At 38.5% G+C, this 17,899-nt stretch overlaps 1 protein-coding gene across 1 annotated transcript in view; it reads left to right on the forward strand.

Annotated features, from left to right (window-relative positions):
• Positions 1 to 1,324: 1,324 nt before the first annotated feature.
• Positions 1,325 to 17,899, forward strand: part of DPP10 (dipeptidyl peptidase like 10) — a 285,461-nt gene continuing 268,886 nt past the window's right edge. The window contains exons 1-2 of the mRNA XM_042458561.1: positions 1,325 to 1,736; positions 10,889 to 10,984. Coding sequence (XP_042314495.1) covers positions 1,325 to 1,736; positions 10,889 to 10,984 — 508 coding nt within the window. The remainder of the gene's footprint in view (positions 1,737 to 10,888; positions 10,985 to 17,899) is intronic.

The raw sequence follows: 17,899 nt of genomic DNA on the forward strand, positions 1-17,899 counted from the left end.
TTCACTCAGTCAACAAGCCTGCCCATGCCCAGATTGGGGCAAAATTGTTGTGGCTGAGTGAAAATGAATCTTCCGGCCAAGATGCGAAGTGTTAACAAGCACCCACGCTATAGCAGGTGGTTTTGCTGTTCCGTTTGGGTTTTTCTTAGAAAGGAAATCGCTCCCCCCCGTTACAGGGGACCCAGGTGGGGCTGCGGGGGTCTTCCCACACTCTTGAGCCCTGAAATTGGGTATGCAAACCTCTAATTCGGCAAAATAGCTGGAAGATGAGCAGACCAGAAACCAAGAAACAGGGGGAAAGCCAAGCCTCGCTGAGCCAGCTTTTAGGGGGGGGGAGCTAAAAGAAATTGAAAAGAGACTGTTGCCGATTGAGGAAGATCCTCATCGTGAAGACTCTGTCGGAGGACTAAGGAAGCAAAGGAAAGGAGAGGTGGGATAAATTGCGATTATAGGACTAAAGGTTTCCCTGTCTCTAAACCGCAAGCAAAAATTAACAAGGCGATCAATAATAACTCAGACGGTGAATAGGGAGTGGAGGTAAAGGTGTGTGTAGACGGCGAGTTTGGAAGGATAGAAGAGTAAAGAAAAGGATAAGTCGGAAGAAAAGAAAGATGGATTAAAGATTAAAAAGGATCAAGAAAAGTAAATCAGAAGGGGATTTGTAATTTGAATTGGTAGAAGCAGAAGGAGAGGGACTGGGGATAAGGAGGCGAAGTAGAGGGCGAAGGACAAGGAAGAGAAGTAGACAGCGGTGGACAAGGAGGAGAAGTAGACGGCGACGGACGAGGAAGAGAAGCAGATGACGACGGACGAGGAAGAGAAGCAGACGGCAGAGGACAAGGAGGAGAAGCAGACGGCGACGGACGAGGAAGAGAAGCAGACGGCAGCGGATAAGGAGAAGAAGTAGACGGTGGTGACAAAGAGAAATAAAAGCATGGACAGAAATAAGTAAAGGAGGAAGATAAAGGAACTGGGACTTAAAGAGTACCTCGGTAAACTGTAAGGGGTGGCGCGGTTGGAATGGCGGCTTGACTCGGCGTTTTCAAGGTCAGGGGCCACATGTAGAACAGGAAGTTGGGGAAAGGAAGAGAAGGTATAGAAGACTGACAAAGAGGAGAGGCAAGAAAGGCAGCTAGCAAACTTAAAGAAAGAAACTCGAAGGAGTAGTGTCACCAAGAGGACGGGAGGTCTAATTACAGGATAGAAATAAGGAAGTACAACAAAGAGAGGTGGCAAGAGAAAGACTGAACTGAAAGAGAGACGCCATAAGCCAGACAGCGCCACTCAGCGGTTGGAGAGAATAATTACAGAAATTATAAATAAAATGGAGAAAACAGAAAGAACAATAGTAACAAGAGGAAGTGAAAAGGAAAAGGAAAGGAAGATGATGCAACAAGCAGAAACAAAACAGAATTTGCCAAGAAGTCCATCTGTAGAATTAAAGACAGTTGATGCAAATTGGAAAATATTAGAAGCCATTCAAAAAATTGAAACCAATGTAAGACAAGAAATTAAGGACTCAAGAGACGAATTAAGACAAGATTTTAAGAGAGAGATAGATGAATTGAAAGATACAATAAAAGGGATGCAGGAGGATGTGAAAGAGGTGAAAAGGAAGACAACTAAACTCGAGGTTAAAACAGAGGAGCTCGAGAGGACAACACAGGAATTAACTATAATACAGAGGCAAGAGAAGGAACAAAATAAATTGAGAGACTTGAAGGATAGAAGGAAATGTATTAAAATTAGAGGATTGAGAGTACTGATCCTGGTGAAGAACTACAATTGTTGGGAGCTGTTGGTGGAGTGGATTTAGAGTGGGATGAAGATACCTCTGTTTTCTAATCTTCTATAATAACTGAGACTGATGTTGTGCTCTATCAGCTGCATTTGTCTTCAGTGATGATTGTTAGGAGGGGAAAGCTGGGAGGCACTGGAGATAGTGTAACATAGAGGAAAGCAAGAAGAATTCAGAAGGAATTTTATTTTTAAATCTATTCCTCCCTACCAAAAGAAAAATCTTGGGGGAGGGTAGCTATAGTAGAGTAGGTTCTCCACATTTCTTGGTGGTTAGGAGAACAGGACTCCTGTAAAAGTGGAAAAAAACACAAATAAAATCACTTTTTAAAGCTATGAGAACACCTCTCTAGGACTCTCTGGTTCTTCCAGAACAACTCTGTGGTCAAGTTCCAACAGAGTCATGTTGGAGGACCTAGAGAATCCTACAGAGAACATATTATTAGATTCATAAATGATCAAATCCACAAAAGTTAAAGCCACAAATGTGGAGGGCTTATTGTATTTTTAGTCACTTTCTATTAAAAAAAAATAAGGCAGGGGTCAAGGATTTGGAGAATGAGGTGGATAAAAATCAAAGTCTCCCCTCCCACAATTAATCTGAAATAGTTTAGAGCCAGTTTGCAGTTTCTGAAATTGAAGACAATAAAAGGCAGAGTATACTAAAGGAGTAAAATTTCTGACATGCAGGCAGTCCATTAGAGAACTGACAAAATTTCGACTCAAAACAAGATAATCAACTTTTTTCTATATACTGTGCCTCAGTTGCATTGTGTTCTGTCTGGATACTGGCCGACTTAAGATTGTTAATAAAAAAATAAAACAGAACGAAACAAAAACATACCAGTTTGCTGATCATAATTATCTGTTTTTGCATGTGAGAAGGTTTTCTAAGATTTTTCTACCTGAAAACTTGATTAAGTTTGGGAAAGATGGAAAGTAAAAGTATTTTTAAAAAAATTTTGTAGGCTACAACAAGCAGTAAAAAATAATTGCATGATTTCATTTTTTAAATTATATTTTAAACAAAGTTCTTACTTATTCTGTGCTTACACTTTTATTTTTTAAAAAGCATATACAGTGGGCCCTCCCCTTATGCGGGGGATCTGTTCTGGACCCCCCCCCCGCAAAAGGGAAAATCCGTATATGCTTGCATCCCATTGGAAACAATGGAGTGCGTGTGCACGAGCCATTGTTTTTCCCCTGCGTGGCTTACGCTTATGCTGGAAACCGCGTATAGTGCACCCGTACATGGCACAGGCACAATGTACATCACACCTATGGAAATGCAAACTGAGCAAAATGAATTTTTAGGACAATGGTGAAGAAAAATGTTTTGCCGTTGTGATTGATCAAAAAGAAACTATTTGTTTGAAAGATGATTTAAGAAAATAATGTGTGTGAATAAGAATAACATTTAGTAGATTGTTCCTAAATCATCCGTAGAGTATTTCCTACTGGACAATAGAAGTGTAGAATACAACCCTAATTTTTAAACACAGAATAAAAATGAAATAAAGTATCCAGAATTTTTCAATTGCAATTATACAGAGAGAGAGAGAGATTAAATGTGTGGTTTTTTTCTGTAGCTGGATTGTACTTGGATCATCTGTATTGGTGGCAATGTTCTCTTAAGTGATCTGTGTTTATGTTAGACAGCTGCTATATTAACTCAGTATACAGCATACACAGACACTGTTAGTGTGTGTTTGTTTCAGTTTAAAATGGGAGGCATTATAATTCCACTGGCATTCATAGCTAGCCCTCTGCATATATTCTTCCATTCTCCTTCCACAGTGTTTGGCCAGACAGTTGTACAGTGACTCAGGAAACAATAAACCTGAACATATTTTATTGGCAGCAATAATCTGAGAAGGAAACCTTACAAGTTTTTCATATGTAGAGGCTTTTCCTATCATCAGAATTTTCCAGTTGTGTGGAGAAGCTCAATGTGCAGTGGAGGCTTCTATCAGACTCTTGCTCTCTTTATAAAGAGACAGTTTACAAGTCAAGGGGGTCTTGCTTAATCCTTCTCCTCTGGCATTTACTTTAACTCTTAGTTGCATGTCTTAACAGGGCTGTTATTGCATGCCAAAAGATACATGTGAGAACTCCATGCAGCAGACATTTACAAAACTGTCTGCTCTCTCTTCTTTCCATTCTATTCCTTTCTCTGATCATCACAGCATCCTTCCTACTCTTACAGAGAAAGATTGAGGGATTAGCTTGCTGCCCTTTTTGGAGGCCAAGTGCAAATGGTTTGGTTAATAATTATACTATTTCATATAGTATTCTACATTGGAATTCATATTTTTAAGATGAAATATTATTTTCCACATAGAGAATGATGGGTTTTTTTAGGCAGAAAATGTTATAATGGGAGGTTGCTTCTGGGTAAAATTTGTCCATGATTGATTTGCATATAAAACATACAAGAAAATCACATGCAAATTTTGTACAGAATAAGTCCTGAACTGCAAATATATTTGATAATCCAGGATTCATTTCATCAAGGTTTCTCAACATTTGGAATACTTGGTGTGAGGTGTTTTTGTTTGTTTGTTTGTTTGTTTTAAAAACCCACCAATTTTGGAATATATTCAAATATTCTTTCCATCCCTAAAACATTGAAACAGTGCCATCCACTCTAGTTTGCTCTAGATGTCATACATATATATTGCTTCTTGACCTTTTGACTAAGATCAAGTGTATACATATATTGCTTCTTCATTTGTGCAGAACATCATTTGTAAAACAACAACATTCTGTGGAACTTATCGCAGGTCACCAATTTACTGGGAAACTGGAAGTGAGAAAGAATGAGCAGATGGAATGTAACTTATTTGTGATGTCTAGTTTTGGTTATGGCTACATGCTAGCCACATGACCCAAGCCCAGATCCTGTGCAAGAAAAATGACTGACAAATCAATTGCTTTCTGTTTAGGCTGCTACACACATGCCCTGTGCAGCCCATTTTCCTGTTTACTTTGATGAGTGTGGTGTAATGTACACATGGAGATGTAATGAACTATGGCCATTGTCAATAGGTTATTAATGCTTTCTTGCTCGAGATATCAACTATACTTTCGTTTTCAAATGAATAGTCATCTTCTCTGTTACACTATAAAAAAGGGGGTGGGGGAAAGGATCCAGCTAATTTATTTCAGCATGAGCTTTTGTGTATTTCGATCTACTTCTTCAGATGCCCTGATGGGATATTTCCTTTTTGAATTTCTGTAATAATTTGTGATTTTGGCTTCTATGTGGATTTTTTTCTAGTCAACTATAACTTGCAGTCTATACTCAGATTCTTAACTGCAAGTGTAAAAAATCTATCATTTAGCTAGGGGACTGGGAAATGTCATACTGCAATGAATAATTCAATGTAATTTTGAATAGAGAATGTGGAAGTAGTATAGTCTATTGTGAAATGTGAAATAAATATTAAGGAGGAAGGAAGAGGAAGGAAGAGGCCAGAAATGTAAAGTATGCATACAAATTGTGAAAGACATAAAAGAAAAAGATCTCTATTCACAACACCCAGAAAGCTTATTTGTAAAGAAAGAAGTTTTCTTGCAGTATATACTCTAAACAGTGTGAATTTCTGAGGTTTTTTGTTTTGTTTTGTTTTGTTTTGCCAGAGTGACATTTATTGAAATACTAGGCAAGCACAACACTTATGTAATGAGAATTAGTACAGAAGTGCAGAGGTTGGATACAGGTGGGATGTGAGTTTTCCATTTCACATTGTATTTATCCATTTATCTTTTTCAAGTGGTAAGTGTGGGTGACAATGCAATGGTGAAAAGTATAATATAGTGAAATATATTATCAAAATAATTTTAACATCTTTTTATTTTAGAACTCATAGCAAAAACACTGCATCCTTATTGTCTTTTTATATATCATTTAATTTATATTCAGTGGAAGGTATAAATGTTTTTGGGGTTACAAGATGGACTGTTATGTTTGATAATCAGTTCAGCAGTATTAAGCACTGGAATCCGGGATATTAATTCATTGCTTCTAATTTGAATAATCGCTTTTCAAAATCAGTCAACTTCCTAATGATTAACACATTACAAAAAAAATTTACATACAGAATGTGGTCTATATAGGGAATGGCACAGATTGCTATTACTGGAAACTTCACAGTGCTCTTGTTTGGTCACTTTAAAGTTGCATTCTCCAACCTGGATTTTTTCCTCCTCCAATTGACTACAGATCCCAAAGTGCCATTGCTGTGTGAGAATAGTGGGATTTCAATATATATAGAAATTGTCAGGCTGGGGAAGACACTCTTAAAGCATGGGATCTCATCTTATTAATTAATTTTATCATTGTTTTGCATCTTTCTCTCTCCCCATCTAAATGTCTCATATTAGCTAACAAATGTACTGTTCACTTACTTTTCAAACAACTCATTTATTAAAGGCAAGGAATGACATTATGAATTAATAAGAAATAAGAAATAAGTGTGTCTCTTATTTCATCTAGAGAATACTGATCCCCACTGCAAATGCATCAGTATGTGGCTTGTTAGAAAGATTATTTAGGGGCTAAACAGATCACCCCTTTGGAGCGGCCTGCCGCCTCCCCATTCAGTGCTGGATCAGGGACGCAGCAACTACATGCCACAGCCCCAATCTGGCCTTTCCCCTACACTAAAAGCAACAGCAAAATTCTGCTCCTTTTCATGCCAGGAAAAAGGCACCTTTGCCACAGCAGCAGCACTTTCTGGCGCTCCTTTGGTGCTGCGTCAGCTGCACAAAAAGAGCACCATGATGCCACATGATGTACGATTGGGTGCATGGCATGATGCAGCATCCGAGCACCATCTGGGCATGTGTCGGGCGGACACCACATCCCACTCTGCCCCAAGTGTATAACGCCTGTCTGTACAGTCTGGTAATGAATCAAGGGAATTCTTAATCAGAAGGTTTTTAGTGCCTCTGCACAAATTTTCACAACCAAATGTTGCCACTGTTAATAAAGAGTGATTTGCTATAAGCATGATTTGTAAAGATCACTGATGTGTGCTTCTCTCTAAGCGTGACTGGCAAAAATCAGTGATATATGTTTCCATCTAACAACTTAAGCAGAGTATTATTGGGAAACAGAAGAAGAAGTAGAAGAAGATAGAGAGAAGAGAAGAAGAAAGGCAAGTAGAGATGAGGAAAACCTTTCACTTAATTATCTGAGTGCCTACCACTGTGTGAGAAGAAAGCTCACACTAAAGTACTGAAGGCATACTAAGATCCTTGTTAAGTTCCTTAGTGGGGGGGGGGGGAATATTGAATTTTTCCAAATAAATAAATAAATAAATAAATAAATAAAGACTTGCCTCTACTTGCCAGAAAAATTCCAGCAACTTCCATCTAGGCCAATAGGTGGAGATGGAGAAACAGCAGACTTCAGAGCTGAATGAGCTAATGTTAGGAAAGGGTTCTGGATCTTGTGGATTTCTACTGAGCAAACAGACCACCTCCTTACCAACTCATTCCATTCAATTCTTCCAAGCCTGCTTTTTTATTCTTCTCAATTAATATTTGATTGTTTTCCAGTACCAGCTCTTCTGTTGCCTCTCAGCAGTTTTTCTCCTTCACGATTCCATATGTTTCTCCACTAGCCCCCCGACAGCCATATGGAAGCAGGAATATTAAATGTTTAATGAAATGATAGATCTGAGATGATATCCATGTGATATATTTCTCCAATCTAGTCTTTCCCTCCTGAAGCTTTCCTGTTTTGTTGAATCTGACAGAAGTAGAGCCACCCCTTAATAAGGTATTGTAATAAACTAAAATTAATAAATTCATCAAAGCATGAAATTAACTTTGGTATTAGTCAGAAAATACATTAAATCAAGCAACAATTGGTGGGCTAATACGTTAATAATTTAATATGTTGTTTAACTATCTATAGCTTCATCTGCATTGCAGTTTGACTCCACCTTAACTGTCATGGCTCTGTCCTATGGAATTCTGGAATTTGTAGTATGTTATGGTATCAAACCCTTCTTACTGAGAAGGCTAAACATCTCACAAAACTACAAATCCCAAAATTCTATAGCATTGAGACATGGCAGTTCAAGTGAGGTCAAACTCCATTATTTTTGCAGTGCAGATTAGATATATGTTTCTCTTTTTTAGAATTTCAAAACAGTGACTGTTCAAATTACTATTTAATTATTTACTAATGAATTTAATTTAATTTACTAATGAATTTATTAATGAATCCCATTCATGGGCTGTTGCAGGTAAAAAGCCTCTGGAAACCAGGGTTCATTTCCCAACTCAGCCATGGAAACCCACTTGGTAACCTTGGGCAAGTCACACTCTCGCACCCTCAGGGGAAGGCAATGGCAGTCCTCCTCTGAACAAATCTTGCCAAGAAAACCCCATGATTAGCTTGCTTTAAACAACTTGAAGGTAAACAACAACAATAGAAACATCAACACAGCTAGCTATCCAGTGGCATGGGAGGTGTCAAGATCCAATTTGTATTTGGCTTCACTATTAATTTTGCAGAAAGTTCCAACATAAAACACATGCTTTCTTATTAAAAATGAATAAATAAAAATTAATGTATTAATCCCTCAGCCTTGTTGGGGGACATGTGTGGGAGTTTCCTATCCCTTTTCACCAAGAGGTCCCCCCCCCCAACATGGTAAAAGAAGTCTTCTCTGTCAGCGAATTCCGGTGCTGCTGCAAACTACAAGTCCCAAGATTCTATAGCATGGAGCCATGGCAGTTAAAGAAGTGTGAAACTGCATTATTTCTGCAGTGCAGATTAGACTCAAGATAAAAATGTGTGCATGCGTGCTACCTGGACACTTAATTGTTGAATGTATAGGAATAGCCTCCAGTTTTCCTTAGTGAATGTTATCCGCCCAACACACACAATGCAGCAGTGTTTTAAAAGATAAGTTTGGATTACACAGTGTTATGTGATTCTGATGCATACAACGGGCGGCTGTGTATTTTCTTTTTCGGTCTGTGTTTCCGTACTTGAAATTTCATTCTACTAATGTTGAAAAAGCATGGAGACGCCCGGGTTGCATACGGGCTGCATACTGCCCAGTGATGGGTGGATCCACCTTAAGAAAGTTACATCCTTGGTCTATCTCGGCAGTGAAGCTAACGCGATAATTTCCTATATCTGTGAGCACTGGTGTATGTGAGTGTTGCTGTGTAAGATAATATGGGTAAAATTTGCACATGTATTGATTTAGGTATTTGAATTTATTTAAATAAAATTTTGCTAATTTGAATGGTATCCTTTCCTTATAAAAAGTTAAAATATGTATATACATGAATGTGTGAATAAATATATACACACTAAACAAAATATTTTAATTTGTATAATATGTTGAGTGGGGACCACTGCTATATGGAATCAGAAATGACACATATACTTAACATAAACACAGAGAGATACCAAAAAATAAAACAAAACAAAAAGCAGAAACACAGTACACCAGGGCACATTAAGAATACTGTACTAGATCTTCCCTGGTACAACATACTGCTATCCTTACCATAACATCGACAGCTTCAAATAACATGTCAGGAAATAGATTCCTGTGTTTTTGAACATCCCTCTCCAAATTTACAGCGCTTTATAAATAAAGGTTAATAATAATAACTTGGTGGCTTCCAGATGTTTTGGATCATAACCAGCATGGTCAGTGTTGGATGCTGCTGATGCTGCTGGGTACAGGAATCCAAAACATCTGTGCTATTGCGCCTGTAATCTTGTGCAACATGTAATAGTTAGCCTTAGACATGTCTACACAGGAGTTTGCCCCACTGAGAATTACATGTTTAAAAGCACTTAGAGGCTCGACAGACCGCTCCTAAGGGGTGGCGGGACACCGCCCCTTTCCTAGCCAGATTGGGGCGACAGCAACCTCATGCTGCAGCCCTGATCCAGCCTTTCTTTCTTTTCTTTTTTTTAAATAAGATTTTTTATTAGTTAAAAATAACACAATACACACAAAAAAATAATCCTCAAAAACAAAGTAATTCCTATCAAATACCATAACAGACAGTAACTTCTTAAATAATTCCACAATTCCATCTAACTAATTCTAAAAATTACTATTAACCACCTAGATATTCACACTTCCATTGACTTACTGATGTTACTTTTGTCCTAACCATACTTTTCACTAACTCTTACTTCCTACAAAACTAATTCTTCTCCCTTGGAGTCAATTATTGATCCGGCCTTTCAAGGGCGCAAAAAGGAACTGCAAAAAGTGGTTCCTTTTTGCACCCTCAGAAGGGTGCCATAGCCACATTCCATGTCTATATGGCGCTCCTTTGGTGTTGCTTCATATGGATGCAGCGCCGGAGAAATGCCATGATGCCACACACTGTGTGGAGTAGTGCAGGGCATCAGGACGCCCTGAGGGGTGGAGTCAGGCATGCATCATGAAGATGCTATTCCCGACTCTTCCTCCATGCCGGTGCTAATGTCCGGTATATACAGGGCCTTAGTTAGTTTTCTAAAACATGGAATATCAATAAGCAGCTGCTATATAAAGAATATATTGCATGCAAATTTAGTGTTATTTAAAGGAGAGCTAATGGATTTCTATGATTTTCACTAGAACATTGAATGAAATAATATTGATTTCAATGCCCTCTTCTATATAGGAAAAAGATTGCACTCCATCCTGTATATTTAATGTGCCCTGCTTGGATAACTTCGGAAGTACAGTCCAGCATGATCAGGACTGTGTTTTTCTGTACTTCTAATCAGTTGGACTGTTTTTATTGAGTATTTTAAGACTGAAGATGTTGTGGAATCTTGAGACTATTATAAATCCCAGTTTAATAACCATATATATATACTACTGCTGGTGAAACATGCATGACATTTCCTCCTTATCAACATTTCATTTCATTCAGAAAATTACAAATTTGTGTGAAAATCTGGGGGGAAATGGGAGGGGGGGAATCAATTGCTAATATGAGCCTGATGTTCTATACTGAAATTGTGAGGCTGCTATTATGATTTAAATCTTTGTTATTTTGTATTTAAAAATAAGTGATTTGATGTTTTGTTTTGTTTTTTATTTAGATGAACTGTCAAATTCATCAGACACCAGATTGTCTTTAGAAGATCTGTTCAGGAAAGAGTTTATAATTCACAATCCAGAAGCCAAATGGATTAATGGTATGTTGCATATATTATTAAGCATTCTGAACAGAATAAGTTAAGGATGGGGAATATTTAGAAATAAATACAAGTGCATGTTGATCAGTCTCTTAATTTGTTGATGATATCACAATGTCTGTAATTTTTTGTTGTTTAAGACTGGTTATTACAGTCTTACTGGGTGAAATCCAGACGTCATAACATAGAATATACACATTGAAATCTGAGGCATCTCCATAATAGAATCTTAAAAGAAAAGGACATTGTAGGAGGAGAAACTTCATTTAAGTTCAAGAACTGGTATAGCTTTAATAGTTTTCTCCCAAGCTAGCTCACCTGAACCAGCATGTTGCTTTCCTAAAAACTGGGAGTCTGTGCATTATCCTAACCATAGCTGGAGAAACATGCAGGCCAAGATATGTCAGAAAAAATATATAATAAAGTTCCTCATGAAGCACAGTGAGGCAGTGGCATCACTGGGGGATGCGACCTGCACCAGGTGATGTCCAAAAGATGGGTGATATGACTTCTTCTCAAGGACCTACATTTTGGCAGAAACCGGCTTTGGCATTCACCTGCTTCCCTTTAAAATGCTTTAAGTGATGGTAGAAGTGGGGTAAAGCTCAGTGGGAGGATAATTTTTTTAAAATTACAATTTCAAATTAAGCTTTTTAATTTTTTTAATTACAATTTCAAATTTCAAGATTTTTAATTTTTAATTTTTTTAGAAAAATTGTCTTTTTAAAAAAAGAAATATTTTAAATATATTTTTTAAAAAAAATCATTTTAACCAAATCTGATTGATTATTTATTTATTTATTTATGGTATTTATACTCCACTCTTCAGCCCTAAAGACTCTCAGAGTGACTTACAATTATTATTATTTTTAAGTAGATGGTTCCCTGCCCTCAGGCTTACAATCAAAAAATACATGACACAGAAGAAGGGAATGGTGGTGGGGAAGTGGATCCAGTCCAGTAGTTCTTCTCTCCCTCTAAGGCCTAGACCATTGCAGATGGACTGGAGGGAGGGCCCTTCTTCTTACTCTGGGTAGCCCTGATGGAGGTGGGCCTGCCTTTTCACTCCCTCCCAGGCCAGATGATGACAAATGTATATATAAATACATTTGGATTGTGTGTTCTATAGTATTGTAATTTGAAGGAATAATTTTAATTTTGCTAGTTGTTTATATCACAACTATTAGCATTACATTCAGTGTTATATGGGAATTATGATTTATGAGTAGTATTAGTGCAAAATAGCATCACAAAGGATTCTGTATGATTTGAAATGGGAGGAGGTCAGTGGGTATGTGTGTGTGTGACACCAACCCTGGTTGGTGTAGTGTGGCAATCCATTTGCACTTTGGCCTTTCTGTGATATTGTGATTCTGCTTTATATATCTGAGTTTAAGATAAAAGCCACACTCCTATGACACTTTCTTCTTAGATTGGTTATGTATTTAATTATGTGCAAGCATAATTATAAGATTTAACCATTCACCATTTTGTGAATTCAGTTGTTGATATTTATACTTTTCCCCTCATATGCCCATAGGTAATAGTAATTTTACTACAGTATTGTACTCACTAGAAGCATTTATATCTCTCTCTTTCTCTAAGATAGCAATTCAGCCATTTCCTGATGCATACTGGTATGTGTTCACAGCTCTGCTGTGATAGTAGTTCTCAAGATGAGAAAAAAGATCATAACTGGAAATGTCCACTTGCAGATCAGTATTTGTATGACAGTTTATGGTAGATGTTCCTGGGGTTTAGAAAATGTCATACTAGTGAAGACAATGAAAGGTGTTTATACTTGTAGTGTGAATGGAGAGTCTCTTTGATCAATTTGAAATCTCACCTTTGCATTTAAGAAACTTCATTCATTCATTATGAGTGTAATTCCAGATTAGTGTGTGTGTGCATGGATATTTAGAAACAGACACACACACACAAAATTATATACTGTATACTTATATACTTATACATTTTTTAATTCATCAAACAGCAAAAAGCCCGCAGTCTTGGTTTTATCTTTGACTCTTCTCTGTTGTGTATCCCTCAGATCCAGACCACAGTCAAGGCTTGTAGATTCTTCTTGTACAATATTGCCAAAATCCGACCATATCTCTCCACCTCCATCCTTTAATCTCTGTCCAGCATTCAGCTGCATGCATTATCACATCCGCCCACCGCTCTGACCACATCTCTCCTGTGTTGGCATCCCTTCATTGGCTCCCCCTCCCTTTCCACATTCAGTATAAGCTCCTGCTGTCGACATTTAAAGCCCTCCATGGACTGGCCCCTCCTTACTTATCAGACCTTCTTTCTCCTCACCTTCCCACCAGGGCCCTCCGTTCTGGTAGTCAAGATCTACTGTCTCAGCCCAGGATTTCCTCTGCCCCATCTCGAATTCGCCCCTTTTCACTCGCTGCCCCTCACTCCTGGAACCTTCTTCCCCCACAAGCAAGAGCCATCACTTCTTTAACCAGCTTCAAAACTGAGTTGAAAACCATCCTGTTCAGAGTAGCCTTCCCAGGCATTGCATAATTGTCGCTTGCTCTTTGGTGTTCTTTTGGTGCCTGTTTATCAAACCATTTCCTGTATTGATATGTACTGTATATGCATTATCCTACTTGAGAGTATGTATTTTCCCTGGAAAATGATTAACCATCTATTATGAAGCCAAGCCCTCCCTCCAGTCCATCTGCCTTGGTCCAGGCCTTGGAGGTAGAGAGGAACTGCTGGACCTCTTACCCTTTCCCTCCACCACTCTCTTCTCCTTCTGTCTCATGTCTTTTTAGATTGTAAGCCCAAGGGCAGGGAACCATCTAACTAAAAAGATTGTATGTACAGCGCTGTGTAAATTTACAGCGCTTCATAAATAAAGGTTAATAATAATAATAATAATATGGGCAAACAATAAAATGTTACTACAAGTTTAAAATGAAGCGCAACCTCCCCTCTCCCCCAAAAAACCCACCACCCCATGAAAATATAGAATGACATCCATATAATCTAAGACTGAAAACTACATCTCTCAGTCACTATGATCAGGATGAATGTGCAGTAGAACTTCATGGAGAACTGAGCTGCTATTAATTTCTGCACAGTAATTATTCCTATGTTCCTAGAAAGGGTAATAGTCCTTTTCTATTCTCATGAACTAAACAACAGCAACAAGAGGTGCTTGTTTGTCCCCTTCCCTCCCAAGCTGCTTCTAGGTGCTGATGTCTAATAGGCTGAATGAGCGAGGCAGAAAGCCTGTCTCTCCATGCACAATCCCCTGAGAGCACGTAAATGGGCTTTCTGGATTGTGGCCTATGTCTTTTTATGCTATAATTAAATTCCATCAGATCAGCCACTGCTCTCTAATGTGATTCTGAAAGAGGTCTAGATGTCTGTCAGGCCTTTGAGGATGTTAAATGAGAGTGCATCCACTTTTAGTAGTATTGATTTTCAACATTTAATAAAAAGTGAAAATTTAAAATGCTGCCAGTGAGTGATACAAAATGTTTCAGATTAAGGGCACATTGAAAGAGAAAGATGGGATGTGCCTTAGAAGTAGAAAAGGGAGGAAATGGCCTTAATTTGCTTAAACTACAGTGCTGTGTTGAACGATGAGCTTTCAAAATGGTTATCACATGATTTAAAATTACAAAAAGGCTAGGACTTTAATGGAATGCATGGAAATTCAAATTGCAGAAATCATGATGAAATACATCTGAATTAATTTGAACATGGGGATAATGCTTTGGCTAAGGTGATATGTGGTGAATCTTGAGACCCAATACTTCACCCACAAAAAATGTTGGCCCACTGCCAGATACTCAAGTGCCTGATCTCTTTCAGGGTTTCTTAAATTCTTTTAAGCATATCTGCTTTTCACTTGGAAAAAGCCACCCTACAAGCATAGTAGCTTATAACTACTTAAAAATATTTTATGGAACTATGTTTTACAGAGCAACCTCACCACAATTTCCTTTCGGAGGGTCACTCACATTCAGCTTCCCCCATCACCACCTTTCAGATACCTTCCTGTGTATTTATTTTTAAATATTTTTCATTGTTTTAAGAAGAAGGGAACAGTCCTATGGCTTTCTGTAGTGCTTGTTCAGAGACATCTGTATGTCTGCTGCCTCTCTTGTTATGTCAAGCTTTCTACTAAAATGCCTACATTGGCCTGGTACAAATGGGCCAAAAGCAGCATGCCGGCAACAATTCTAGGGTTCTGGAGCGTGCAGCAGCCGCACACTCCAGAACCCTAGTTTGTGTGGCGGCACCATGACTGTGCAGCCCCACTCACACAGGGTGCGCGTCCATGATGCAAGCACGGCACCGCATCTGCACATCCAGACACTGCGCTTGCATCATGAATGTGATACAGTGTGCTGATGGTGCACTGATAATGTCATCCATGTGTGCCACAGAGAACTCAGTTTTTCTGGGTCCTTTTTGGGACGGAGGGATGCTGCGCGGTTTGGCTGCTGCAGCGTCCCTACAGAGGAAAACTGGATGCCTACAGCCCGCCTTTTTGGTGTGGTCTGGAGAGCCCTTTACTCCCCTCCCTCTATCTAACAATAGGAAGTGACATCTGAAATGGGAGAGTCCTCACTTATGGAAAGGTCCATAGTGGCTAGGGCTGCATCTGTACTGCAAAAATAAGGCAATCCTTGAAGATGGGTAGAGAGGACAAGTGGACATGAGAATAATCCCTCTTTCCATTGCTTGCCACTTCTTTCTATTTATATCCTCTTTGGCTCTTGTTCCTACTTCCATCTCAATCCTGTTTCTTTGTTTCTTCTCCACTCTTGCTGCTTCTTCCTCATATTTATTCTTTCTACCCCAGTTTCAGTTCTCCCTTCTGAGAATCTCCCTATAGCTCCTGCCCTGCTCCTTCTTCCTTCTTCAGTGTCCTTCCTTTTGCTCTACCCTTCCACTCTTTCTTATCTGTTCTGGCTACTGTTGTAAATTTGAAATGTCATAAATGGGGGTGACAAAAATTACAACCCACATATTTTGAAGTATTATAATATACCATTACAATTGAAATAATTATTGAAGGAAAAACAAGCTCAGCAGCCTATCCAACAGCTTTTTGTATCACTCTTAAATCTAAAATGATATAAAATATTTAAGAGTGATAAATTAACTCCATGTTGTCTGGGTGGATGTTAATAATTTTTCTTATGATTACATTAGCTTGAGGAATAAAAATGTTTCAATTATGCTCTTGAGTCTTGAGATAAAATCCAAATGGTTTAAATTTGACTGGCAATACTGTAAATCTAGAACCTCATGCCAAGTTCCTGCAACATGAACAAAAATAAACAATTTTCTGGAAACAAACAAACAAAATATTTACCAGTTGGTCCTGAATTGACACAAATACAGTTTAGGATGTTAACCTAAGTATAACTATCAGATCTGGTAAAAACTGGTGCATCAGTGTGAATTGGGGAGGGGGAAGAGGAAAGGGGAAAGAGAGAAAGAGAATGAAAGAGAGAGGGGGAGAGATTGTGTTTGTTTAGGAGGTACCCAAAATATTTGACAGATCAAGTCCAAATCATTACCACTATCTTCACTTTATTTCAATAAGATAAAATATCGAGTTTGATTACTCACATTCCTGGTATGGCGCAAGAGTGGGGACAAAAGGGTACCCAGTATTGTTCTTATTGACAGATGGACAGCCGTGTTGGGAGGGAATGGCTGTGGCTGAAAGTCTGAGTCTAGAAAGTTATGGGGGACAGGTACAGGTTCAGAAGGTAAGAGAGAACAGGATGGAGCTTTACAGCACCTTGTTCTGCTCCAAGACCCATTAAGGATTCAAATGATAGGAACCTCATAAAAGTAGGGTAAAGGTATTCCCCATTGACAAGGTTGTCAAGTTGTGTCTGACAATAGGTGGTGGTGCTCATCTCCGTTACTAAGCTGAAGAGCTAGCGTTGTGAAAGACTATTCTGTAATCATGTGACCAGCATGACTGCACATAACACTGTTTACAGAGTGGTACCTATTCATCTACTAGCATTTGCATACTTTTGAACTGCTAGGTTGGCACAAGCTGGGACTAGTGATGGGAGCTCACCCCATCGTGGAGCACTTGGGCCTCGAACTGCCAACCTGCCGATCTTGCAGTCAATGGAGCCAGCATCTTAACCACTTGAGCCACCGCAATTTCACAACCCTACTCTTACTTTAGCTTGTCAGGGAGATGAAGAGAGTGTGGTTTTGCAAACATTAGTTTTAAATACTTGCAATATTTTGTGACAGTTTGAAGAGAATGCTTGTTAAAGAATGGATGAAAGAAAGAAAATCATTTTGACTGAAAAGTGGAAAAATGTCTGCCTCTCCCTGATAAATTAGTTTGCATGTTTTAAAAACTTTAACTCTTATCATATGTTCCTTAGGAAGAAACAATTGTCTGTGTTGTTCTTAGGATAAAACCAGAAGGGTTTTTTGTATAAAAAATGAGTTGTTTTCCTGATACATTCTACTGTCTTTCTCATCTTTATAACATTTCCTTATTACAAATATTTTTCCCACGGTGTTTTTTTTCTGCATGTGAAGCAGTTGACAATATACAAAGTACTCAAAATTTGAGTTAGCAAATGGTTTGAATGCTGGACTTGGACTCTGGAAGCCAGGGTTCAAAACCCAGCTAGGCTATGTAAACCCAATGGGTGACCTCTCAGATGTCACTAGCTGACCTCTCTCAGTCACAGAAGAGGGCAATTGCAACCCCCCTCTGAATAAATGTTGCCAATAAAACCCCATAAAAGAAGTTACCTTCAAGCCATAAAAGTCCTGAAGGTATACAACAACAACAGCTTATTATGTATAGAAATAGTTTTAGTTTTTCTAGGAAAACATTATTTTCCTTTTATTAGCACAGTCTGTCTTCTCCTACCCATGATTAGACAAGTT

Source organism: Sceloporus undulatus, chromosome 1, assembly GCF_019175285.1.
Source record: "Sceloporus undulatus isolate JIND9_A2432 ecotype Alabama chromosome 1, SceUnd_v1.1, whole genome shotgun sequence".
Lineage (NCBI taxonomy): Eukaryota > Metazoa > Chordata > Lepidosauria > Squamata > Phrynosomatidae > Sceloporus > Sceloporus undulatus.